The sequence below is a fragment of the Trachemys scripta genome, chromosome 11 (assembly GCF_013100865.1).
Source record: "Trachemys scripta elegans isolate TJP31775 chromosome 11, CAS_Tse_1.0, whole genome shotgun sequence".
NCBI classification, from domain to species: Eukaryota; Metazoa; Chordata; order Testudines; family Emydidae; genus Trachemys; species Trachemys scripta.
Genome location: NC_048308.1, coordinates 6,934,304 through 6,955,283, shown reverse-complemented (window position 1 = coordinate 6,955,283; position 20,980 = coordinate 6,934,304). Strand labels below are relative to the sequence as shown.

General features: G+C 41.5%; 1 protein-coding gene across 8 annotated transcripts in view; it reads right to left on the bottom strand.

Moving 5' to 3' along the window:
• The window catches only part of EPB41L5 (erythrocyte membrane protein band 4.1 like 5), a 95,318-nt gene that overhangs the window by 43,112 nt on the left and 31,226 nt on the right, over window positions 1-20,980 (bottom strand). For 7 of the 8 annotated variants that reach the window (XM_034786458.1, XM_034786457.1, XM_034786455.1 and 4 more), the window contains exons 7-16: window positions 20,123-20,175; window positions 17,243-17,363; window positions 16,640-16,727; window positions 15,901-15,989; window positions 14,624-14,693; window positions 12,794-12,963; window positions 11,027-11,133; window positions 10,223-10,250; window positions 4,724-4,766; window positions 3,343-3,458 (exon numbers count right to left, since the gene is read on the bottom strand). In XM_034786458.1, the coding sequence (XP_034642349.1) occupies window positions 3,343-3,458; window positions 4,724-4,766; window positions 10,223-10,250; window positions 11,027-11,133; window positions 12,794-12,963; window positions 14,624-14,693; window positions 15,901-15,989; window positions 16,640-16,727; window positions 17,243-17,363; window positions 20,123-20,175 (885 nt within the window). Of the gene's footprint in view, window positions 1-2,243; window positions 2,319-3,342; window positions 3,459-4,723; window positions 4,767-10,222; window positions 10,251-11,026; window positions 11,134-12,793; window positions 12,964-14,623; window positions 14,694-15,900; window positions 15,990-16,639; window positions 16,728-17,242; window positions 17,364-20,122; window positions 20,176-20,980 lie in introns of all 8 variants that reach the window. The other variant, XR_004647744.1, reaches the window with a different exon arrangement.

The following is a 20,980-nucleotide window of genomic DNA, read 5'->3' as shown; positions in this document are numbered from 1 at the left end:
GACTATACATAACCAGTGCGAATGCATTCCACACTGGGAATAAAGTCCTCAAGGGGTTAGGAAGACTAACAGGATACAGCACGATTCATGTATAAAGCACTGTCCTGACATTAATATATTTATACAAGTGCCAAGTAATTCTTATGTGGGAAGCAATAAGGCCTTGGGATAATTAACTTGCTCCATTGAAACAGACACACCTGCATGATCTGATTTTGGAATTATTAAGCGTTTTCTTATAAGAAGCCTCAAGATGGAAAAAATGAACCAACATGTAGAGACTGCTCCAGCCGTTTTCTCTAGCCAACTCGGAACCCGGCATTAGAATGGTTTGCGTGAGGCTGAAGTACACTTCTGTAAGACATGCTCACAAAAAAACAAGCTCTCTAAACTATTCAACGGAGCAAATTCCTAAAATATCCTCCTTTAAATAGGGTAATTTTAGAGTCAATCATTTAGTTTAACTATAAACAAGTCAGTGGATCATCAGATACAGCTACAAAGTGTTCCTATTTCATGAGTTCTCATGCCCCAGTAAGTTCAGTTTAATACTTTTAACTACACCAAAACAATTGAGCAGGCAGGACATTAGCTAAAAGATCACATTCGCCAGGGAAGCAGAAAAGACATGCAGGATTCACAACAGGGGTAAATGATTAGACAGTCCTCCTTTAGAAAGGAGAGAAAATTTGCATGACATTCACCCATAGGTGCTCAGATTTTTATTCTTTGCAATTCATATTGTGAAGAAATGGCATACGAGGTCCAAAAGTTAAAACAGCCATCACATGGTTTGTTTGTAAATTATTCCCTAATTTTAATAATTTAAGAAACCAAATTAAAAGCTGCTCACAGTAGGAGGTAGTAAGACGTCTGCCTGCTCCCTGACACCGAAATAGACTTGCTAACCTGCTATTGCTTCTTCCCCTATTTTATCCCAGAAGCAACTCTTTTAGTCTAGCACAAAGCCAGAAAGATGCTGTTTGTGTTTGGGGACCTCCAGTTTTGCAGCTAATACCTCACTTTGTTTGAAGGTTACATTTTGATTTGTCTGGCCAAAAGGGTGAAGAAACCTCTTCTGTACTGAGGAATTTAAACAATGGAGCAGAGGATTTCAAATCAGAGAACAAAAAGACTGAAAATCCTTCTTATGATCTGGCTTATCATTTTTGATAACACCTGCAGCATTCCAGTTTTAAATTAAAAGAAGGGCTGTAATGTAGCCAGTAGAGATATCTGCAAGGAACAATACCCAGAAATTGACAGGTTAGATCCTTAACCCTAATCCCTTCACCCCAACCACCGCTATAAAAAAAATAACCTGAAATATTTCAGTGTTTTCAGCTATCCATGGACATTATCTTTCAAAAAGGAGGACTGTTTTTCTGTGACAGAAGCCAAAGCCAATTCATGCGGAAATAGGCCAATGAAAGGCAGAGGGCAGTTTAGGAAAAAACCCATTAGCTGCAACAAGACACTAAGATATCAAGTCATGTAAGTCACAGCCCTCCAAATAGACATATACGTTCCGACAATGTGTCCACCTAACCCCATTTCCAGCCTGTGAAACTTGAATGCAGCACACACAGTTGACAACACAACTCCAAACTGTTCTTTATTTCCCCATTTTAAGGCTAGATTCATCCCTTACCACAGCAGGCAGAACAGCTGCTAGCAAACCATGTTAAAACCACATTACCAGAAAGAAAACTGGCTCCATGAGTTACTACAATATTTTTTATAAACACAGAGAAAGTTTTATTTTCTTCTGAGTGAATATATTAAAACTGTGTCAAGTAGGAATGGATGTTTTCTGGGGTATGTTACATTAGGTAACACAGATAAATTTTATATTCAGCCAGCATCTTCTACAGACAAACTTCCTTCTGCAGCTGAATCTAGCAAAGAAGCCTAGGTTTCCTGACAAGGTCTGTCAGCAACACAGGTTCAGGCTCTTAATCCCAACCCAGGCACACTGGGATCAAAACTGCCACAGATGGGCCTGTAAGTTCTCTCAGCTTCTGGACAGAAGTAATGGAACTTTAATGTAGAACAGAAACCTTATTACTGCTACATAACAGTATTGCTACCACCATAAAACACCTATGTAGAGCCGTTTGGAGCTGGAGTCAAATGTTCCGAACAAAGACGTTACCAGATTCTAGCAAGCACCTTGCAGTTAGACTGAGTAAATACAAAACAAAATCATACTGAGAAGGCTGAAAGAATAAAGATACAACCACCTTTCACCCACCACCACCAGGGAAGGAATCGACCGATCAACGAGATCACCACAGACAACCCAGAGATTTCAGATACTAGGCAAATCATGGGCAAAAGAAAAAGAGAAAGCACCATTTCATCAAATGTTTTGCAGCAGAATTTCAATGCAGCAAATGCAGAGCAGAATTACTCTCCCTCTTTAAATCCAAGATCCAGTATATTTAAAAAAAATACTTAATATGTAATAAGTTAGATTTGTATAATGCATTTCTTTACACCATTACTGTCCGGTATTAACCATATTTACATAGTTTTGTCTTTAAGAGACATACAAGCAAAAGAGAATCAGATTCTAGCCAAAGGGAGGACCTTTTCTTTTGAGGATTGAAACCGCTTAGGATAAGAGCTTTAAATCCATTGCATCCCATCACAGCTGCTCCTCAAAGCCTAACAAATCAGAGCTCCACTTCTGAGATTACTGTATCCCCGTTTGAAGTCACAACCCATGTAGAGGATACAATGGGTTAAAAGACTAAGAGCTACTCTCTCAATCTCACCCAAATGCTGGAGTACCAAGAGCAGACATTTTATTAAATGAAATCAAGCTCTTATCCTTCAACTATTTCAGTTTCCCCAAACAAACTCCTCCTCTCTTTGCACTGTAGAATCAGTTTACCCATTGCACAAGATTTCTGGGAGACATCCAGAAAGAACTTGATTTACGATTGGCACGTTTTCCCCAGGATCAAACAGGACAAGTCTCTGCTCCTGGGCTGCATGCCTCCAGGCATTGGGTTACAGAGACTATGTTGGCTGGAGAGGGTGGAACAACTCCCACCAGAGCTAGAAAATGCTGCAGCAGATTCCTCCATAGGAATAGCAGCAAAGATTCCCTCAGAAGCTGAGACGGGTGCCTCTGCAGCACTCCCAGCCTGGTCTCAAAGCACTGATCCAGCTTTATCACCACTAACCTGACTCACAATATATTCTCCTCAAAGAGACAATACAAGTAGTTTAACAGCACATTAACTATAAAAAGAAAGGCATTTGGACTGTACATAAGCAAATGACCTTTCCTTTTCAATCAAAGAAAAACTAGGAAGGGCCTGGAGAACGCACCATTTCATGTCTTGCTGGCTGGCTCCAGGGCTCCTAGGAAGGTTTTCTATTTCCACTAAGACTGGGCCAGATGGAACTGTCATTTTGACAGGCAGGGTCGGCTTTGCATTCCAGCTCTGGGAAACAAAACAAAAACAAGCAAGTCATCTTAAGCACTTTACTGCATGACAATGACACATGGAAAAACACAACTCCTCCTCCTGCCCAAACATGAGGCTTGACAAGACTTCTCCCATAGATACTTCCCCCCATTGGAGATGAATGTCCCACTTTTCAAGTGCTGGTAGCAGTACCAGGGTCATACTGGATAGAGCGCTGCTCTTGGATTTGCAGGTAACAGCGGCAGCGCCCTTTTTCATTCCTGGTTGGACCTGGATGCACCAACTGTTCCCCTCTGTGATTAGCTCTGCAACAGTGATCTACAACTTCGTAACCTAAAAGCTAGATTACTGCAATTCATGTAGCCCTGAATAGCATCCGGAAGCACCAACTGGTGCTGAATAAAGCAGCTCACCTTTCGAGTCAGTGGTTATGAACACAGAGCACCAGCACATCTGTTTGCTTCCAGATGTGGCTGAAGGGATTATACTTTTAATCCTAGGAGGACACCACCAGGGGGTGATCTATCTGTGGTGATCTGCTCTGTTGCACTTACTGTCTGCCCCTTCAGCTAACACACTCCAGAATGGGTGGCAGGGCATTCCAATCGAAGAGTCCATGCCTCTGGAACCTGACCCCTCTGGTGTATCATTCTAATAACTCTGGAGGGAGGTGGTTATGTTTTGGTAATGGTTGTTTTCAGTGACACAAAGCACCTACCATGCACAGATGCTGAGGGGATGAGTGCATCAAAACTTTTATTAAAAACACAAAAAAATTTAGATTTTGCCAGTAATTTATCCTTGATGTAGCAGAAGTACATGTCCCTTCAAAAATACCAGAGCAGTAGCCCAGAACACTAGCAAGAGATGGAAGCAAAACTGCCAGCAGGCTTTGCCCTTCTCCTTTGTGTGCAGTTTAACATACAGAGCATTAGTACAGTTTTGCGGGTTACTATAGTACTCAAAGATCATACACAGCTAAACAATTTATGCATAATTTAATATGTTTACATGTCGGAGGGGGTGGGGAATCTCCCTCTCCAGGTAGTTAGCTAAAATCCTCCATGCCAAGTTAACCAATGATCCCATTTGTCACTTAGTAGCTGAAATAAGAGTTTAGTTTAATGTGTCACTCTAGAATCTAGAGTCAGAGTCAAAGGAAGCCACTGCATTTAAAAAGGTTAACATAAGGCCCCAACTCTTGAAACCTGTGAAGACCAATGAAGCTTTAGTGTTTAGGGAAACAGTCTCAGAAATGAATGACTTAGAGGTTGCCTTACTTGTTGTGATCCATTATTTTGATGTAAGACATTGTTCGGAATGCTGAAAAGCAAGAAAAATTTAAAATCAGAATCTTTCAGGGATCAAGATATGTGTTTATAAATATTGTGGGGGACCAAAATCAGATAGATTTCAAGAAGCATGCCAATTTACTAGAGGTCTTTCTACCCCCATTTAATCTAAAAATCACTATCCAAATGAAGTTTAAAACCTTACGCTTGTGGTCAGCAACCTCAGGCCAATGAGAGCAGGGGTAGCAGACTCCCAATTTGTTACGGCTGGAGTTTCACTATATCCTGTCTCACTTTTCCCCTTCCCATTGCATGATGTCTAGTTGGATTATATGAAATCTCCTTGAGGCAAGGACAACACTAAGGCATGCCTTTAACACTTAATGCAATTTTTGCATATACAGAGCCAGATTTTATAAGACAGATGGCAAAAATACCTTCCCTATTCATTACTTACTGTTATACGCTCATTGTATAATTAACTTTGGACAAAAATGGCTGAGATTAAATAACTGCTATTACCTGAAGTCTCATGAAGTTGCTCAGAAGGAAGGTTCTAAAGCAACCGTTCACATTGTATATTACAAGGCTACTCTCCTCAGAAGCCCAGAATATTGCTAGCCTTAGTCAGATACTCAAAAATAATGAGTCAGGCCACCAAAAAATTCATGAGTTAAAAAAATACATTTGGGATTCTTTTTATTTGTCTTCGAATATTTCAGTATGTAGAATGCGCACACTTCACATTTTTAAGGTCTTCTCCACAATTATAAGGGATAGAAACTTTTTATATTTAAATGAAAGCTGAGATTCTCATGTATTCACATGACTCCAAGAGCTGGGGCTATAAGAAAAAAATATATATCCTGGGAGATGGTAACACTGAGTCCAATCCATTTAGAAGTGGAAATCCAAATGTGTTTCCCTCCTACCTTTTTCACTAGATGGATGGCAGCTGTAATAAAGGGTTTAGGGGAGGGGATGCTGAAGGAATTCAGGGCTCAGTCTCAGATAGGGTTTCCTCACATGCTGGGCGTGGGGCAGAAAGACATGGAAGAGAAAAACACCACAACAACACACATTCATGCCATTGTGATTCTTAACCAAAAATAAGACTTGGTCTAAAAAAGCTTCTTTTCCAATCTCCCACTTAAAAAAGAGTTTCAACCAGATTCTATTAATTCAATAAATGCCCCAGTTGCTTCTGGCCTGGGACAATTGGTATCATTTGCATAGAGTAACCATCCTGTCAGTCAACCTGCTAAGTAAACTGGTTTCTATATTGTTGAAGTCCTTTTACTTGAATAGCCTTTTAGGTATAACACCAACCAAGATCATACAAGCTGCACTCTGGCTGTTCTCTTACCACGCTCTCTGCACTGAGGGAGAAGTGCAGAGTGGCATTACAAGCACAGAATACTGCACCTTTAAAAAAATAATACTGAGGAATGCTTGTACAATCAACACATTCCTCACCGATGAGTTAATACAAAAGAAAGGAACAACATGCATCTTTCATGATGCATTTTAATTAGTGATGCTTGAGTGTGCAGTTTCAGAAACAGCACTGATTGCTCTGGGGGTGAATGTGCCATGACACAACACCAAGCTGAGTATCAGGGAAACTAAAGCCTTCAGCACAGGCAGGCGGGGAAATTGTATTGAGCTCCTCTTCCTGCACCCAGGCTGGTTTGAACATGAGATTCAAGTCAAATGGCACACTGACAAAATGTGAAGAGCAATTATTAGCACTAATAAATAAGCTATACATCTACCACCCCTATCAGAGGATTTCAAAACACTTTACAGACTTTAATTAAGCTTTCGAACACCCAGCATCACTGGGAGGTAGGTCAGTATTAACCTCATTTTACAGATGGGGAAAAATGATGCCCAGAATAGTGAAGAGACTTGCCCAGAACCATACTAAGGGAGAGAACCCAGAGGCTCAGCCCCTTAACCAAATATTACTACAACCCTCTATCTATGAAGATGGAGCAAAAGCAACCTTGCTCTGTGGAATCTATCAGCTTCCTTGTCACTTCAGTTTCGAAGTATGGCTACACTTAACCCGCTCTCTGTGACTTCATATCTACCCACTCACTTCCTCCAATCTGGTCCTCAGTTGCTATTACTCTGAATATCTTGAATGGAGAAGGAATCTCATTCTCTCACTAGCAGTGGCCTATCTGTGTAGGGCCGTGGTTCTCAACCTTTCCTGACTACTATACCCCTTTCAGGAGTCAGGAGCCGGAGCCACACTGCTCGGGGCTCAAGCATGTAACTTAGCTTTGGGGGGCCCCCTGTGGCGTGGGGCCCGAGACAGTTGCCCTACTTGCCACCCGCTAATGCCAGCCCTGGACTTGCGACCTCCCCGTCCAAAGCCCATCCAGCAACTCCCAGGTTGAGAAACACTGATCTAGATGAGTTGACGTACCCCCTGGATGACCTCTGCATATTTCCTGGGGTACGTGTCCCGCTGGTTGAGAACCACTGGTGTAGGCTTATCCTTCATACCATTCAAGTCTCACCTCAAAAAAATCCTCCTCCTTACTGTAACCTATAGTTTACTCAAAACACTGCCTATCCTTTCTCCAACACAAATTCACCTTAAAAACTCTTTCTGCTCTCCCAATCTTACCTCCACCCGGTTTTCTTTTCGCTTCCCTGCCACAGCATGCATTTGCACTTTTACTGCTTTTAAATTTCATCTGCCTCTACCCACAGAAATTGCCAGATCAAATATCCCTCAGCATCAGTGATTACTGAATGGTGGAGAATAAAAAACAGCCCACAACAAAACAAAATACTGAGGATTTTATGATGTTTTTAAATCTTATGTAATACTTCAACAAGGGGATTTTCAATCTGCTTTCTTTGGCGCCAGTTAATGGGTGGCAATCAGACAGGCCAGGGAAGTGACCGCATTCACCTTGGGTTTTCTTCTCTGCTCTACCACTCAGTCCCCATGCTAGCACCACCTAATGAGCTGGATTCACATGGAGTTACTAAATGAAAACCCAACTGAAAAGGGAGGGGAGAATGTTAAGGAACAGGAAGAAACAAATCAAAGAAAAATGAGGCCATTGCAGCTACTCTGAAACATTAAATTCAATGAGCTAAACAAACCTAATTCCCCCTTGAGTCACGGAAGAAGAGCCAATAACTTGTTATAATAATCTAGTCAGCCTCGAAAGGAATATGATTTGGGCTCTGGAAATAGATGAAGCCCCTATAGAATGTCATTATACAGGAGGCACTGTGGGGGAAGAACGATCTGCCAGCCTCACATTGGAAAATATCCAGGCCTATGTACCATGGGCAGTGGAGTGCAATTACACTGGAGTGTTTGAGTGGGTTACCTTGTATTTATAAGCATGTGTGACCTTAAGAACCCCAGTATTCACACTCTACCCACTAGCGTACTGATCTTTGTACAAAAATATGCCTTGTAAGGTATCATCTGAAAACTAATAACTCACTGATCATTTATATTCTTGCATAATGTATGTACATGGTTTGTATTAAGAATTATGGCTGCATGCTGGAATTATGACTAAAGTGTATTTAAATTGGGCATATCAGACAAAGGAATGAGTATTTGATTCTCTGACCAGACCGATCCTCAGGCAAAGACAATGAAGGTCTGTTTTTTACATATTAGGTAAAAAAAAGCTATCAAGCTAACAAATGGGGGAAGAAAGAGTATGGAGCTTCCTTCATCACTAGACTCCATGTCAGCTTCCTCACAGCCTGACTAAACTTTACTTTGAGCGTAACCCTCAGAAAAATTCATTTCAAAGACATTGGTGTACAAACATTGGGGGGAGGGGGTGGGGTGCTGAACCTCAACTACTTGTATACAATATTACAATATTATAAAAGTGTATAGAGTGAGGTCTTTTCTGGAATCTAATTACACTGGTAATTAATATTGTTGTGAAATGTATGTATTATTATAATAAGGAAATACAGATACTTAACGATATTATACTTTACTGTCTGTGGCCATACAGGTTCCCTCCCAGACAGGAGAGAAAGCAGTTATTCACCTGTCTCCTACGTAAATTCAGCATGGAGGAATCAAAACAGTGGAAGCCCTACTTACATACAGGGAGGTGGAAAGTCCACAGGAAAGGAAAAACAGCATAAAGCCATCCTGCCTCTTGAAACAAAGTAGATATAAGCAGACAGAAGCCATCTTTGGCATTCATCACTAGACAGACAAAATGGAACAGAGCTCTTACAAGCGGAGAAAGATGGGTCCTTCAACCAAGGGGCGGGAGAGAGACTCTGGAAACTGAATAAAGGTGAGAAACCATCGTGAACAAAACCTACCCCTTGGCTTTCCTTGTGACCCTTTCTGGCTGACAGAGAGCAACACGCAGGCCCTCAATGGGAGGGCCTTCTATGCTAGGTCTTGGAGATGCAAGGGAGAGAGGTGAGAACCAGTGGAGTCCAAGGCTTACCACTTTTGGTGTACATTTCACAACTCCTTTGAGTAGGCATTGAGGGGGTTGCCCCAACTGCATTTGGAATATGACTCTATAAGTTACCAGAATCCGAGGGCTGAAAAAGAGAGCGCTGTTCCTTGTGGATGTGAACATTTATGTGAAAAGAGCATAGATACTACAGCGATATGAGCTTTAGAGATGCACATTACTACTATAATGATAATACAATCCTGGAAGACCTCTTTCAAGAAGGAAGAGGAGGAATGTGAAATAATTAAAAGGGTTGATTTCTAAGGTGTAGAAAGAGAATTGTGAACTGAAGAACGTTACTTATTATTTGTATTGCAGTAGTACTTAGGAGTCTCAGACATTGACTAGGATTCCACTGGGCTAGGGGCTGTACAAATGCAGAAGAAAATTACAGCCTCACTCCTAAAATGTTAGGCACTCTCCCTTCTGATTATTATTACAGGTCAAGGCATAAGTGTAAAAATGAAGAGAATAATTTTAGTGGAAGTGTCTAGTTCTACAGTATTCCTCCCCACTCTTGAATTCCACAAGCTTTGTATTTCAATCACATCATTGTAGTAGACAGACGTCAGCAAGAAGAAATCCTCTTATTCCTGCCTGCTTGACCCTCTCACAAGGCACAACAGAAAAATCCTGCTATCCTCCTCACCAACACTTGAAAGCAAGTGTGGGCTGGAGTTAGTCATAAACCCACTACCCCAGAATTCAAAAGTATTTTTGCCTGCTAGGACGCGTGCTTGGCAATATCCTCCAATGAGACAGCATCACCTAAAACCAGCAGCTCTCCACTGAAAAATAGGAAGGACCTACCCAAACTGAAAAAGCAACTTTCACTGTGTTATTCAGGAGGTCAGGCTAGATGATCAAATGGTCCATTCTGGTCTTAAAAGCTAATTGAACAGTGCTCCTTTAGATTTGAACTAACCTTATAACCTGCCTCCATATACACACGATTAAATACAGACTGAACAGAAAGGAAATTAAGTAGCAGAATGTCTCCTACCTTGTTTCTTCAAGTTTAGCAACGTTTGCTGCAAAAAAATCCAGACAAGATTGATTACAAATTTAATTTGCATTCATTCTGTTAGTTAGTATTTATATAGCACCATAAATATCCATGACACTTAAAAATAAGATCTCTTCCCCAAAGAGCTTACAACCTAAATTAAACAAACACAGGAAAAGACTAGAGTAAAGACAAATAAGGAGCTGCAAAGCAAATACGTATGAAGCATGACAAAACACATTTTTACACTGGAGACTAGGATTTATGAAGGGATCTGAAAGCAGACATGAAGGTCATTCCAAGCATAAGCAAGAGTGAGAGAAGGAGACAAAGGGAATATCAAGGCAAGAAAAACTGGGTGGGACAATGGCGGAGATGCCAGCAGGGAAAGAGTTGTTCAGGGTCTTGCAAGGATGGGGAGTTTTAAGCTAATACACAAAGTACAGACAGACCGCAAAGGGATTCAGTGAGGGATCATAGTCATATATTGGTTAATTCTTTACTTATTAGACCAATTATTTTTCTATATAAACATCTTACAGTAGTCACAGGTGACTTAGCTGTTAGATAACCTCACAAAACGTCAAAGACAACTTGAAGTCATCCAGTTTGTTAAGCATGCTGTGTTGCAAATACGTCCCAAGAGCAACGACTCAAAGGAAAGATGGATCATTATAAAAATCATCATCCAAGATGAGGAGAAACATCCGCACAAGAACTCCTGTCTAGAATCAGCACAAGATGTTACTCTATCAATCTCATTGTGGCCTGTGCTGCCCACAATGTGTGGTCACAGTTTACCTTTCATTTGTAGTGTTCTCCTTGAATATCGCTTGCTGGGCCTCCTTTCAAAGGATGCTGATCTTCTAGCTTTGTTGGTCTTGGTTGTCTGGTATTCTGTTTTCCCACTAAAAGTGCAAGTTAAGGTACACAATGATGGGACAAAGCACTTGTTTACAAAGGCAGAATATAGACAGAAGGACAAAATACCTTGTCCGGCGTACTTGTAGGTGTTTGCTTTATGGCTCAGCAGTCCTAACTTGCAGAGACATAAACAACTTTACACTTCTGATGAAAGGCACAATAGAAGGACTCAAGAACTTTGCAGACATTTTAGTCTCATCCCCTGCTGAGGGAGGTATTATCCCCATTTGCAGCAGGGGAAACTGAAGCAATAATTCCTTAAGGGTTAGATTCCTCAAGATACACACAGTCATTTTAAACACGCAATCACAGTAACTGTGTGCACATCTTGGAAAAAATCAGAGCCCAAGAGACTCAGCCAGTGTCGTACAGAAAGACTATAATAGAGCTAGAAATTAGAACTTTGATGCTCTGACTCCCAATCCTATGCTGTTTTCTCGAGCCCAGTCTTCCTACTTAGAGAGGAACCCTGGGCTTGTGATACAGAGCCTCCATCTCCAGCTCCTTTGCTTAGCAGACAGGCCAAGGATTGGGGAGCAGCTGAACCACCTGTATGCTCAAGCAAGGTAGCACGTGGTGAGTTTGCACTGTCGCTGCTTGTACTTTACCTGTTCTGTGAATATAAGTCACTTCATTCTCCGGAACTGACAAGCCCATGTTTTCAACATGCCCTACATTCACTTCCTTAATAGCTCTATAACATTTTCTAGGGGTTCTGCCCAAACTGCAGATTATGCTTTCCAGAGATGGGCAAGTAAATTACTTACTTCTATTTGACAATGTCCTTAAAGTGACCCTCATACCCTTTACAAATGGTGATGATGTCTATGTTTATTATATTTTTCAATTAACACAACGCACTTATCACAATGTGTACGCAGATGGACTTCACATGATCAATAAAGCGAAATGATAACAGCTTAATTGACCCAGGGCCCAATAAAGAGAACTAAAAAAGAAAATCCCAAACAGAGGAAACTAAACCTGCCTCCACTAGCAAATCCACCCCATAGGTAAAAGACCCTGTACAGTGTGCTCTTTGGGACAAAGACGAGGCCTCGTTATATGCTTATGCAGTGTCTGAACCAGTGGGGCCCAGATCTCAATTGGGCTTTCTGGGCACTGCCGCAACACAAATAATACCAATTCCAGAGTCAAAAGCCTTGCTCTGCCATCAAATGTGTAAGTCTACAGTGTGTCAGTTACAAGCATCATATGGGACACGAAGTGGACTCTCAACCAGAACCAAAATCGCACGGCTTCATGAACCAAAATCAACCACTTGAACTGTACCTGGAAGTAAATGGGAAGCCAGGATAGTCTACGGAGCACAGGTAGAATATACTGCATGTAAGAAACAGGACAACCTGTTGACTTTGGGAAACTGCCCCTAGTACATTTTACTGCACAGATCAGAAAAAGCCTAAGTTCAGTTAGCAAATCTGGAAAGTGTTGTTTAGTAAAGATTGTGCATTATTTTGGCCAGTTTAAAAGCCTAATTTAAATAGTTTATCTAAATGCAGTTTGTGACATTCAATCTTCTGTACACTATGGAAACTGGATGCCACTTTCCTCACTTGTGCATTACCCCAGGGACTGGAAATGGGGAGAGAAGAGACACAGTGAATGAGAAATGACTCTGACCTGTATCTGAACCGTGATCCCAGCCGAATGAAGCTTGATCGGCTTGAGCCTTTTTGGACGGGTCCCCTTAGGCGGAAGAAAGCATGATGTTCCACTGCACACTTCCACAAGTGTTTGCAGGCTTTGGGGTGATCCAGCCTAAACACAAAAGTGTGCTCCTGCTCCTTCCCCTTAAAGCACATAAAACACACCATGAATTCAAACAGCCTCGAGTGAGTCAGAGTTCCCCACAATTTAATGAATGCTCAATAAAATTTCTATTCATCTGTGGTGAAAAATCTCCCCCCCTTCATCTCTGCCTGAGAATAGATAGATGAAATACTCCAAATACAAGTGCAATTGCTAGAGAGAATATTCAGTATTTTTAACTCTAGGAACAACTGGATTTGGCCATTTCTTTTTCATGGAATAAATTTACGATTAAATATACTTGTTAGTGCCAGGACAGCTCTATGCTAGGAGCAATACATCAGGGCATCACCAACATCAGCTAAGATTTGCTTTTGACAAGTTAGCAAATAGCACTGTAACTAAACAATGAATTCACTGCATGAGGCATCTTAAAAGGGTCACTGTCCAACCTGGCCTGCCCAAAACGTATACACATTAGAGCAGGGGTCGGCAACCTTTCAGAAGTGGTGTGCCGAGTCTTCATTTATTCACTCTAATTTAAGATTTCGCGTGCCAGTAATACATTTTAATGTTTTTAGAAGGTTTCTTACCGTAAGTCTATAACATATAACTAAACTATCGTTGTATGTAAAGTAAATAAGATTTTTTAAATGTTTAAGAAGCTTCGTTTAAAAATTAAATTAAAATGCAGAGCACCCCCAGACCGTGGCCAGTGTGAGTGCCACTGAAAAAATCAACTCGTGTGCCCCCTTCTGCACGCTTGTCATAGGTTGCCTGCCCCTGCATTAGAGTATGTGGTTGTGGGGCAGCAACATTGAAACTGAGTATTAAAATGTACGTTGGCAACTTTGCACTCAAAAGAGATCCTACAATAAACTGATTTGTATGCAAGATGGATGAAAAATGTTACACAGGGATAAGAGACCCACAGCATGGCTGCACCTAGCCTAGGTCATGACTTGGGCTCATGGGGCTTGGGCTGCAAGGCTAAAAATCACTATATAGACATTTGGGCTCAGGTTGGAGCCCGAGCTCTAGGACCCTTCATCCTCACAGGTTCCCAGAGCTCAGGCCTAAGCCTGAACGTGTACACAGCAATTTTTAGCCTTGCAAGCCCGAGTCAGCTGACCCAGGCCTGCCGTGGGTTTTTTATCCTTGTGTGGACATACCCTAGGAGGCCAAGCTCAGAACAACTTGTGGACTGATAGGAATATCACAACATAAAGGTACTTCTCGCTGTGGCTGACTTCCTGGTTCTTGTTCCAAATCAGATCCACCTCCATGTGATACCAATCCTCACTTTTATAATCTGCTCAAGTCAGAGCAATTTCTCCTTCGGGGGGCATTTCTGGCATCTGTTTAAGGAATGAGTTCCAACTGTGTGGCATTTACACTGCCTACCTTTATTAGCTTTCTTACATAACACACCAAAGTACACCTGCTCTTTCCAAATTCTCTGGCCCATACTAGTTAAGCAAGGCATTGCCCTTTTAAAAGCTGAAAAGCAAATCAGACACACTGCTAAATTTCTTTTACATGTAAACTCACCGCCCCCAAGAAGTCACAACTAAAACCACTCCTATGCTGCCATGTTACTCCTGCAAACTTAAGTGTGAAATGAGTGCAGGAGTAACTAACTAGAGCCCGTGAATCTTAGTTACACAGCAGCTAAAAGAGCTAACAGCAAATTTTAACTACCTGCTCATCGTCTTCAACAACAACTAGTGTTAATTTGTTCTTCTTGAAGTCCAGTCTGGTTATCTTTGGCCTGTCAGATGAAGAAGAATAGAAATGTGTAAACACATCTTTGTTGGTCCATACAAAAGAGTCATATTCACTGTTCTGCTCTAGAACTCACCCATTTTAAAAACTGATATAAAACAGACTGAGATCCTACAATAAACGTCCCAGTGAGGTGTGTATTAGCCGGTGGTTTAAGACTTTGTCATTAAGAAGTTATGAATTGAGGAGATTTCAAAAACTATAGCAACTTTTAAAAAGATGAAGCTTCTATAGGGAGTCTTAAAATGGATTTTTAGCTGACATCAGTACAGTCTATTGTTTCCGGGCAGGGAGATGATAATTAAGGCAAACGGTGTTTTATACAATTAGATTGGATCCAGTCAAACAAACTTGCCTGACCACCCTCCTGCCTGTACCTAACCAGCAGGGGAATAAGCATGAGAAATAGGGACCAGGAACCAGGGAAAACAACTTTGGACCCTTAAGCCTTGCTTAAGCCTACACCCAAATCTGAAAGTGGGTTCCCCATCTTTCCGCCCGCTTTTCAACCATATGCAACTGTACAAGTCCTATGGAACTGCTCCAAATACCTCCAACAAACGTGTTACCCCAACAAAAGCCTGCAGAATGTAACTACAGGTGTTGGTAAGCATTTTCAACTCTTTACCACACTATATGGTTATGTGCTTTTATCTAGGCCTGAACCCATTTCTGTGGTACATGTGGGGCAGAAAGGGGTCATTTCCAAAAAAGGAAGAAACCACCTGGAGGATGTTTTGCACTCAAAGGATTGCAATACCCACACCTCCTCCTGAAAAAGAAAACATTTTGCTAAGATGCCAGCTTGACTGGTTGAACGCTTTCCCACATATCCAGTACTAAACACATATACGATGAATCCAATAAAGCAGCCTGATAACCTGGGAAGGCATACTTGATATTATTAGTGATGCTGGAGGGGTTTCATTGTGTATATATTTAGCACTGACATACGGGAGAGAGATGAAAACACCCCAAACCCACTCACATATTTGTCAAGGACACTAACCAAGGAAGATAACATTTTGGACATTAAAAAAAACCAACATAATTTTGAGCTATGGAGTATTTTGCAGATTACTAATATTGACTAATGGTCTCAGACATTGTGATAGTCAAGGATTCTTGGCTAGTGTAAAAGAGTTAGGTATTTTACAATGCACAGTTTTAAGTCTTTCAATTAGCCATCTCACCAGAAAAACAGACCAATCTTGGTGTCACCTTCAAAGACCAGAACTCCCGTCGGGGTCAGTCCAAGGCTGTAATCATTGCCGTCCCTCGCCTAAGTATCACAGACCAAAACAGGTTGTGTTGAGTTCCATGTGTAGGATCCCACGTATGTATAAATCATTCCAATGGGCAATGTATCCCTTCCTTCAGTGTTAAGGTTAAATACTATTTGTTATTTTATTACAACAACAAAACTCTACAAAGCCTCCTACATAGCTTATTCTACTCCACAACTCTTTAGAGATCAGGATAAAGAGGGAAGGAGAAGAAAGGGTTTCTTTATATGCTTATGGGCTAAAGAACCTCCTTGTGTTATTCTCTACCATTCTTCTTTTACAATCTATTTAGTCTCTCTATAGACAACTGTGAATTGATACCAGATTAAATCCCAGTCCAATTTTGATTTAATTTACTATGATTTTCACATAGGTTTCAGTTTGACTGAAATCTGCAGCACCTATTACATATTTAAAACACAATATAAACATAGATAGATTAAAATTACAGCCTCTAGAAGCACACACAAATTAGTTCGTGCCAAGTGATTGCACATAATCAGCCTAAGTGCTATACAGTTTAGAAAAGCACCATATTATTACCTTAATCTCATTTGTTTTCCTATACGGCACTTTTAGCTTTGCACAACACTTGGAACATTTGGTCTGCAAGAATAACCATTTCCAAAGAGGTCATCACCCTTACCTTGACTATGTGCATGTCCACCCCATACATTTCCAGCCACTTAGCTTTGTTCAAATAGTTAGTTTCAGCTTGGGCTGGCGATTGCCCCCTGAAATAAATTTGTTTAAAGTTAAGCAGAATCCTGTAAAATTACGAGCAATGAAAAGAAAAACTAGCATATGGAGGGAGAAAGAGGGGAAAACCTGATGTTTGTGGGTCCGCGAAAAGCAAACATTGCTGGCTCCCTCTCAAACTTTACATGAGCACCAAGGCCACCTTTGCATATTTTAATCTGAAACACTGATTGCTTTTTGAAACAAAGCATTAGACAAATTAATGATTTTACTGAAATTATGGAATTTTACCATTCATGGACAGGAGTAGAATTTCACCCTGCATTGAAGAAGCAGACATGTAAAAATATCGGTTTTCATGTTACATTCTCAATCAAGAACTGTTAGATTTGGTTTCTTATGTTCTATGATGGAATCACATTAAGATTACATCTGGGTGAAAGACCACATAGAAATGTCAGCATCATCCCCGTTGTATCATTTGCATATGCTCTACCCATGGAAGAGTCAGAAAATTGATTTGGCAAGCACGGATCTGGAGCTACAGTACCTGTATTCCTTCCACTTCTCGAAAATGGCCAGTTCCAGCTCTTCAGTTTGAGTGGGCATAAACCTGAACTCAGACACCAGGTCAGGAACATGTTCAGCAGGATCATAATCGCCAAGTTCAGCTACAAAGAAAGAACTCAGTGAAGTGACATTCCATTCAAGATAACTCCTAGCTCAAGGGCAATAACAAGAACTAGCATGAGCTGAAGTGTCTACCATGATTTGTTTACTTTGTTAAGTGTTTGAGACTCAAAACTTCTCCCGCTCCCTATCCCCTATATTTATTAAATAGTTACCAAGCAATATTTCAGTAAAAATTGTTGATTTACCAGAGAAAAAAAGTAAAACTTTCAAGAAAATGGACCAATTTTCAATCCTGTAAAAAGGAGTTTCAATTTTTCCCCCAAAACGTTTTTTCCATTTTTCAACCAGCTATGCCTACAGATCTCTCTGCAAAAAAATAACTTAGGGGTGCAAAGGCAAGAGTAGGGAAGAGAAACTATTTTTCCTCTTTCCATCAGTGTAAGCACACTAGTGTCACAATGGCTGCGCGACATCAGAGAACAGACTCCTTTTTCCACGGCTGCTAACACTTTTCCAAACATAGTTGCCTAAAGAAGAGTGATGATATCTGTAATTAGAAATCTAAATTAAAGTGGTCTCATTTTCAGAGGGGCTAAGCAGTCACTGCCTCCAATAACTTCAAGGGAGTAGCTGGTGCTTCACTCACCTCTGAGAATCAGGAACCTAATTTTGGGCCCCCAAGTTCTGGTCAAAAGTGAAAGCAAGAAACTGACCTGCTTGAAAAGTGCAAGTTTTTTGTGCAAAAAATAAAGGGAAAAACTTTTTGGAAAAAAAATGGAAAAGCCAATTAAATATCTAAAATTTCTGAAAGGTGCAAAAATTGAGTTAATTCAATATTTTGTTGTATTTACTATACACACATTTATTTCTTGGAGTTCTGAACACAATACCTTTACACAGTCTTTTCATATACTTTGAAAAAAAGACTTTGAACCAGAGGAAGTCTGTAGATCTACAGTAATTTACTCCCACTCTGCCACCTGCCTCTGTTGAAAGGAATGTTGTCAAAGCCTGCTTAGGTTCCAGCTGATTTAAATAAAATCTGCTCAGCTTTCCAACAGGCAGTAAGATTAAAGCACTGCTCGAGAACTCACTGTGGAATTAAGAACAGACTGAAAGTAGGAAGGAAATGCCAATATTTAAGAATAGGATATATGACCTATTAAGTTCACCCTGTGTTTCTAAACACTTGATCTACTGCACTATTAGATCAAAGGCATTTATCAATGCCAGTATCTCTCAGAATGGATGCATTCAAAAACTGTTTAATCTAAAGGGAAAAGCAACAGGTTTCTCTGCAATGCACTCCCTACCTTAACTACTGGTTCTGATTATCTATCTGTACTCGGGGTTCTCAAACTTCATTGCACTGCAACCCCCTTCTGACAACAAACATTACTACTCGACCCCAGGAGGGGAGACCAAAGCCTGCGCCCGCCCAAGCCCCACTGCCCTGGGCAGGGAGCCAAAGCCAAAGCCCAAGGGCTTCATCCCCAGGCAGGGGGCCTGCAACCTGAGCCCCGCTGCCCAGGGCTGAAGCCAAAGCCTGAGCCCTGAGTGGTGGGGCTCATGCTTTGGCCCTGGGCGGTGAGGCTCGGGCTTCAGCCAGTCTAATGCCAGCCCTGTTGACCCCATTAAAACAGGGTCGCAACCCACTTTGGGGTCCTGACCCACATTTTGAGAACCGCTGATCTACACTGTAGATTCTACAGCACTATTCATACTTGAGCTGAGCAGATGTTTTAGAAAATACCTAGGAGAATAAAAGATTTCAGTGATTGACTTAGTCTTGTTTATGAATCACAGCAAGAACAAGCATGGTGCCAAATAGGTTTTTATAAGGTATCTGGAGTATATAGAGCGGGACATTTTTCCAGAGTGGAGTTTGATATATTAAACACAGATCACATAACTGAAAAGAATTTCCCTGCACAATTCCCTTTGCACCAATAAAAACAAACAGAAACTATAGCCTTCCATTTCTGTGTGGATCCCATCCACCCTAGAACTGTCAACTCAAGTGCAAGTGGAAGGAAGCAGACAGCGGCCTGGTCCACATAGAAGTTGTACCAATGTAGCGAGGCTGGCGTGAGCTAAACCCACATGATCCAAGTATAAACCAACATGGAGTGTCCATACACAAAACTGCACTGGTTTAACTAGACTGGTGCAACATCACAGCGTTGGTTAAACCAATGCAATGTGTGTGTAAACAACCCCCCCTGTTTGGAACCATTGTAGTTTGGTGTGTGATTCCATCAGACCAAGGACGGAACCTCAGGAAGTGACTGCACTGAGACACCAGAGGGACAGCCCTGTTCCTGTACAAGGGCAGTTCAAGCAGAGTGCCCTGTGAACTGCTAAGCTTATGCTCTAATAAATTTGTTAGTCTCTAAAGTGCCACAAGTACTCCTGTTCTTTTTGCGGATACAGACTAACACGGCTGCTACTCTGAAGTCTGAAAGTGGACACTCTTACATGTCTGAGGAAAGAAAGTTTTAGTGGAAAATAAAACCTAACACGTCCAGTTCATATTGCATTCTGCAAAGTGCTTGGTGCCAATTACATTTTAGCCAAGGAAATGGTTTCTTCAGAAGCTCCTTGCATCCTTCCCTGATGTGGCAAAGCACTTTGTAATATATGCTGACAAATTAACAGGCAAGGAAAGTAAGATTTTGCCACTTTAGGATTAGCGAGCCCTGGGCAAGAGGCTTATCCTTGCACCACAGTGGCAGAGAGAGAAGGGAGCAAGACTACAAGGAAAAGTCCACACAGTCATTTCCCCCACCCCACTCACCTTGTAAGGTATAAGCTGCCAACTGGACTGCTGTGTCAAACGGGCATTCCAACCTGCCACAGGAAAAATGGCTCATTAGACAAACCTTTGAGTGACTGTGTTTGCAAAGAGGAGACAACACTCAAGCATTTGAGAGCGGAGGAGCTGCGGTTCCAGTGAATGTCGGATCTTTGGTAAATTGATGCTCGAGATAAGCACTATAATATCCAGGCTACTCTAATTTGACTCTTTGAGCCAGCACTCCAAGAATACGCATTTGCATACACACAAGGTATCAAGAGAAAAATATATTCTCAACAAACTGAATGCTGGGTTTCCTAGTTTTCCTAAGAAACTGTGTTGTTAAATCTCATGTTAAACACATTGTAATTGCCTGGGAGACTCAATGCAGCACACATACTATACTCCTGGGAGAACTGTGCGTCACTGCGCATGCGCAGAATTCATGTCCCCCTGCAGATTTCTTTGCTTCCCCGCAGAAAAATGACTTCTGATAGGAAAGCAAAGGGAAGCTGCAAGAGCGGTCATGCGCCCCCTCCCCGGCAGCAGAGGCAGGTTGGCTCGGGTGCCCGGTGAAGCTCGTAGAGATGTAAATAACCGCTGAAGGGGCCGGGGGGCTGGGCAGTTGTGCAAGCGAGAGAGAGAGAGAGAGAGAGACACACACACACACTGGCCCTCTTGCTCACTATTGCAGCACACTCCATGTGGAGTGGCAGGGCTTCAGGGTGTTTCTGAGGAGGTAGGCATGGGGCAGGCTCTATCCCCTCAGGCAGAGCAGAACGTAGTGGCATGCCTGCTTAGTGAATTGTTTCCATTGTCTTTGTGAATTACCCCAGGAGTATAAAAGAGGTGTAAACA